The sequence below is a fragment of the Neomonachus schauinslandi genome, unplaced genomic scaffold, assembly GCF_002201575.2.
Source record: "Neomonachus schauinslandi unplaced genomic scaffold, ASM220157v2 HiC_scaffold_1159, whole genome shotgun sequence".
NCBI classification, from domain to species: domain Eukaryota; kingdom Metazoa; phylum Chordata; class Mammalia; order Carnivora; family Phocidae; genus Neomonachus; species Neomonachus schauinslandi.
The window spans coordinates 4666-10451 of NW_025409849.1; the positions used below are offsets into that span (position 1 = coordinate 4666).

General features: G+C 57.8%; 1 protein-coding gene across 1 annotated transcript; it reads left to right on the top strand.

Annotated features, from left to right (window-relative positions):
- Window positions 1-1616: 1616 nt before the first annotated feature.
- LOC123323815 (epoxide hydrolase 1-like) lies at window positions 1617-4275 on the top strand. Its single transcript, XM_044912314.1, has 5 exons — window positions 1617-1625; window positions 1822-2071; window positions 2521-2650; window positions 3137-3342; window positions 4124-4275. The coding sequence occupies exons 1-5, from the start codon at window positions 1617-1619 to the stop codon at window positions 4234-4236; spliced, it is 708 nt and encodes a 235-aa protein (XP_044768249.1). The 3' UTR covers window positions 4237-4275.
- The last annotated feature ends 1511 nt before the right edge of the window (window positions 4276-5786 follow it).

Consider the following 5786-nt stretch of genomic DNA (forward strand, 5'->3'; position numbering starts at 1 on the left):
CCGGCGGTACTGGATGGCACACTCAGCGATTTGTAAGGAGGGACTAAATGCTCTTCCTACCATAAAATTTTAAAAATAAAAATGTTTCTAAAACTAAGGAGATCTGAATAAATGATGGACTTTAGTGGAGTTATTAATGTATCAGTACTGGTTCGTTCCTTGTAACAAATGTACCGGACTAATGTAAGCCGTTAATGACCGGGAAACTGGGTGTGGGTTCATAGGAACTTCCTGTACTGTCCTCACTATTTTTCTATAAATCTGAAATTGTTCCAAGATCAGGGCGCCTGGCTGGCTCCGTGGAGCGTGAGACTTTTTTTTTTTTTATGTAGGCTCCACTGTGAGATCAAGACCTGAGCCAAAACCAAGAGTCAGACGCTTAACCGACTGAGCCACCCAGGTGCCCCGAAACATGCTAGTCTTGACCTTGGGGTCGTGCGTTCGAGCCCCACCTTGGGCATTAGGGATCCCTTAAAATAAATTGTTCCAAAATAACAAATTTATTTTTAAAAATTTGGAAAGACAACACAGTGTTCTCTCCGGATAGTGGTACTACATGTGATTTTTTCCCCCTTTGATTTATCTGTTTTCCGTTTCTTACAGTAAACATATTATTTATGTAATGAATTAATAACCCACCAGAACGTGAGCTGGTCGTGGTGCAGGGCTGCAGGTGTGATGGCAGCGCAGGCTGTTTGCCCTGAATGCCCAGGTGCTCTCCGGGCCACTTGCCTGGGAAGGGACCATCCTCGAAGGGACTCTGGGGGGCCTGGAGCCCATTCAGCCACCCTCGGCCTGGATGTGTTCCCAGTGCCCAGCACGCAACTCAACTTTAAAAAAATGTCTCCACTTAAAGTTATGCTTTGAATTTATATCCCTTGTTGAAAAATTAGGAAGTACAGAAAACACAAAAAAAGCAAATAATTCAGGGGCACCTGGGTGGTTCAGTCGGTTAAACGTCTGCCTTCGGCTCAGGTCATGATCTCAGGGTCATGGGATCGAGCCCCACGTCGGGCTCCCTGCTCAGTGGGGAGTCTGCTTCTCCCTCTGCCCCCACCACCCCCCACTTGTGCTCTCTCTGTTTCTCTCTCAAATAAATACATAAAATCATTTTTAAAAAAATAATTCACTTGAAATTTTATTGCTCAGAGAAAACTTTTTTTTTTTAAAGATTTTATTTATTTATTTATTTATTTGAGAGAAAGAGCACACATGAGAGGGGGGAGGGTCAGAGGGAGAAGCAGACTCCCTGCCGAGCAGGGAGCCTGACGCGGGGCTCGATCCCAGGACCCTGGGATCATGACCTAAGCCAAAGGCAGACGCTTAACGACTGAGCCACCCAGATGTCCCTCAATCTTTTTTTTATTTTTTAAAGGTTTTATATTTAAGTGATCTCTACACCGAGCACGGGGCTCGAACTTACAACCCCGAGATCAGGAGTCATGTGCTCTACCGACCGAGCCGGCTGGGCGCCCCTCCCCCGGTCTTCACATTATTAGGCAGCCTTCCCCGAGGGCCACCAGGAGCCAGGACCTGCGCTGGGCTCTGGGAAGCGGGCAGTGCGCGAGCAGCCCTGCCCCGGCCTGGCAGGGCTCGTGCCCCGATGTGTAGGGGGCATGGTCATGGTCTGTCCATGGCAAGGCGGCCGTGCGGCTGGAGCACTGAGTAGGCACGCAGCCAGCCCAGCACCGTGGGCCCCTGAGGGCGCCGCCCCCACTGCCCGGGCTCCGGGGGGGCGGGGGGGGTGCAGAGCCTGCCTGGACACGCGGAGGGCCGTGGCTGCAGCCTCCCCCGTTGCGGGGCCTCCCCCCTCCCTGCTAGCTGACCGTGCTCTGCCCCCCAGGGCTGGACATCCACTTCATCCACGTGAAGCCCCACCAGCCGCCGTCCGGCTGCACCCCGAAGCCCTTGCTGATGGTGCACGGCTGGCCCGGCTCCTTCTACGAGTTTTATAAGATCATCCCGCTCCTGACCGACCCCAGGAACCACGGCCTGAGCGAGGAGCACATTTTTGAAGTCATCTGCCCTTCCATTCCTGGCTACGGCTTCTCGGAGGCATCCTCCAAAAAGGGTACAGGGGCTGCTGGGGGCCAGGTCTTCCCACAGGCGGGGAGCCAGCCGGGACAGCTCCCTTCGGAGCCTGGGGGGCCAGATGGCCAGCGCCCCTTCTGGGGCTCTGCCGGGTGCCGTGGGCAGGGGATGGGCAGAGCAGCCCAGAGCCCAGGCCAGCCCACGGGCAGCAGGGCCTCCAGAACCTCGTGGTGCTGGCCCGAGCCCACCATGGCCTTGCTGTGTGGCCGTCCCCTCGCCGTCCCTCTCTGCAACGCAGATGCCCAGGCTGCCTGCTGGGTGCTGGCCATGCCGCCGTGGGGCCCCCGGACTCCTTCTCCCCTCCCGTGAGCCACTGTGACCCCAGCCTGGGGCAAACGGGGTGGGGGGAGGTGAGGAATTTCCTAGGAGCCCAAGAGGACCAAGGGAGTGACCTCCCTGTGACTCTGTTCTCTCTCCCCTTCAAACCAGGCTTGAATTCAGTGGCCACGGCCAGGATCTTTTATAAGCTGATGCTACGGCTGGGCTTCCAGGAATTCTATGTTCAGGGCGGGGATTGGGGGTCCCTGATCTGCACCAACATGGCCCAGATGGTGCCCAGGTAAGGGTCCCTGTCAGGTGGGTGGGGCAGCCATCCATGCAGGGGATTCCGCCTGGGCACGCTATCTGAGACTTAGAGCGTCCTCTTGCCAGGGGCCACCCAGGCAGGGTGTCTGTGGGCCTGGGGCAGGGGAGGGAGGCCCCCCCCATCACCCTGCCATGCCTGGGGTACCTTGACGTGGATTCTCTCTCTACTGGGTTTCACACAGGGTTGGGAACTCTGGGCCAGGTGCTCAGGCAGAAAGGGCCAGATAGAGGAGGGGAAAGTCAGGCAGTAGACATTTCTGGTGCACTAAGCCCCAGAAGAGCCCAGAACTTCCTAGAAACTCTATTTTCCTCGCCAACCCCCTCCTCCCCATCATGGGGCCACCCCAGAGGCGCAGATTCCAAGAGGGCTGGCGCTGCGCATCTCAGCCCCACGGCCTCCTGCTCGTCTCCCCTCCCCAGCCCTGCATCAGCTTCACCTGGACCCTCTCTCCGCCCTCAGCCACGTGAAAGGCCTGCATTTGAACATGGCTTTCGTTTTAAATCCCGGCACCCTGACCCTTCTCCTGGGACGGCGTTTCCCGAGGTTTTTCGGCTACACCCAGAGGGATATAGAGCTGCTGTACCCCTTCAAGGAGAAGGTTTTCTACAGCTTGATGAGGGAGAGCGGTTATATGCACATCCAGGGCACCAAACCCGACACTGTGGGTGAGTGCGTGCTCTGGATGCTGCGGCCTTCTCTGCTGGGGCGGGGGCCACACCCCTCCCATTCAGCCAGGCGCATGGCCAGGGGGCCTTACCCACCCCACAACACTGCTTCAGGATGAAAACCTCCCGGGAGGGCCCCGAACTCTTTCTCACCCTGCACTTCTAGGCAGAGGTCAGTCGATGCATGGCCAGCGCATTCCAAACACCTGTTTGATCTGATTCGGTATGCTCCGGGGCCTTGACCCCTGACCCCTGCACCCTGAGCCTGAGTCGAGGAGGGAGCCTGGGGACCTGGCAGCTCCAGGACTGGGGCGGGTGGAGGGGGTCGATATTCATTTGGAACTTTTCCCCTAATTTGGACTTTTAGGTTGTTTCTTAGTTTTCACAAACCAGAGCATATAACCTAAAAACCTCACCTTTTTTTTTTTAAGCTTATTTATTTAAGTAATCTCTATACCCAACGTGGGGCTCAAACTCAACGACCCCAGGATCAAGAGTTGCATGCTCTTCGGACCGAGCCAGCCAGGTGTCCCAAACCCCACCTTTTTAAAACCAGCATTCATACATATTTCCCATCTGGATCTCCCCAAACACGGGAAGCTGCCCATGCAGTGGGGGTGGTGTTACCCCTTTTTCTCAGATGAGAGTTCTGAGGCCGATGGTTAAGTAGATGGGCGTTCCTGAGCACCCCAGGGTTAGGGCAGAGCTGTGCCCCGACACGGGGTGCTGACCGCTCGCTGGTCCCAGGCCTGAGTCCCTCCCTCACTTCTCCCCACCCCAGGCTGCGCTCTGAACGACTCTCCCGTGGGCCTGGCTGCCTATATCCTGGAGAAGTTTTCCACCTGGACCAACCCTGAGTTCCGAGACCTGGAAGACGGAGGCCTGGATAGGTGAGACCCTACCTTCCAGCCGCCAGCCAGCATGTCCCAGCTACTGCTGGGTGCCCCTCAGGCCCTCACCCTGGTGAACCCGGCCCCAGTTCCTCCAGATGAGGAAGCGGAGGCAGAGAGAGGTCTAGCGACTCGCTCCAAGCCTCCCAGTGGAGTGGTTGGGAATAGGACACAGGGCTCGAAACTGTCTATGGTCCGTTTGCTCGACATCCCCCTCCTGGGATCAGCGGGCCCGGGGGGTGAGCGCCCCTTTATTGCCAAGAGGCGTGAGCAGCCAGGGCCCCCCGCCCACGCCCAAGCCCAGGGGAGCCCGGCATCATCGCGGCCTCCTGACCGTGTGCCTTGGGGGAAGCCTGGAGGCAGCTGCAGGGTGACTCCCGGGCCTCTGGCCGAACTCAGGCGCCACCAAGGTCAGCCCTGACCCAGCTTCTCCAGGACCCCTCCCCCTCTTTGTTGCCTTGGGGGCACGGAGAGCGCCAGACACCGCGCTGCAGTGGGAGAGGGGTGAGGTGGGGCTGGCTCCCACCTCCGCCACGGGGACCGTGTCTAGGTCGTGCTCTAGCCCCAGCGCCTGGAAGGAGGGAGCTCGACAAACATGCACCAGACGAATGAGCTCTGGAAGATTGTGCAAGTCCAGAGAAAAGAGGATCTGCTCCATCTACCAAGCAGGGAGGGGAAATGACCGGGAGAATCTATTTGGCCTGGGCCTTGAAGGATGAGTAGGAGTTTGCTGGTGAAAAGGGTAGAAGCAGAGAATTTAGGCAGAGAGAAGAGCAGAAGCGAAAGTGAGAGTGATAGAAACGCAAGGTGCTCTTGGAAAGGCTGACTTTGCTGAGTCTGGGGGCAGGTACGTGGGGGCCGGGCTGTGAGCCCTAGCACAAGCCCTCACCCTGGGATCTGTTCCCCGCCCCACACTGGGCAGGACCCAGGGGCGATGGGGCTCCACCAGCAGCCCCTTGGCAAAGGGGTGGCCCTGCTCCTTGCCCACCAGTACCTGGAGCCAGACACAGGGCACAGACTAGCTCAGCTCTGTATTCTAGCAAGATCCCTGCCTGCACTGGGGTGGGGAGGGTTGGTGGGGTCGTTTGCTAGCTATGATCAGAGCCCACGGGGAGATGGGAGCCCCCGGGCATCTCGCTAAGAGCCGGTTCTGACCATTCACGATTCTGATTGTGCTTCTCACTGGCTGGTTTCCATGGTCCTCCAAAGAGCAATTCAGAATCGCTTCTTCCCCGTCCTGCTGTTGCTAGACCCCAAGGAACAGCTACTTCTGAATGGGAGTATGCCTTATGAACGTATTCATCATTTTGGAGAAGCCTCTCCCCTTACAAATGCTTCGTGTTTTTGTGTGTCATGTCAGTACCCCCTCCGAGCCCCCTCAGCGCCCCCCAGTGCCCCTCTGAGCCCCTCCTGCGCCCCCCAGCGCCCCTCCTGCCCCCCCAGCACCCCTCCTGCGCCCCCCAGCACCCCCCCGCCCCTCGCCTGCTGGAGCTGCACTGGTTGGGACCGGGGCCAGGGTTAGGGCGTAATGTTCCTTAAACTGTGGTGCTGAGG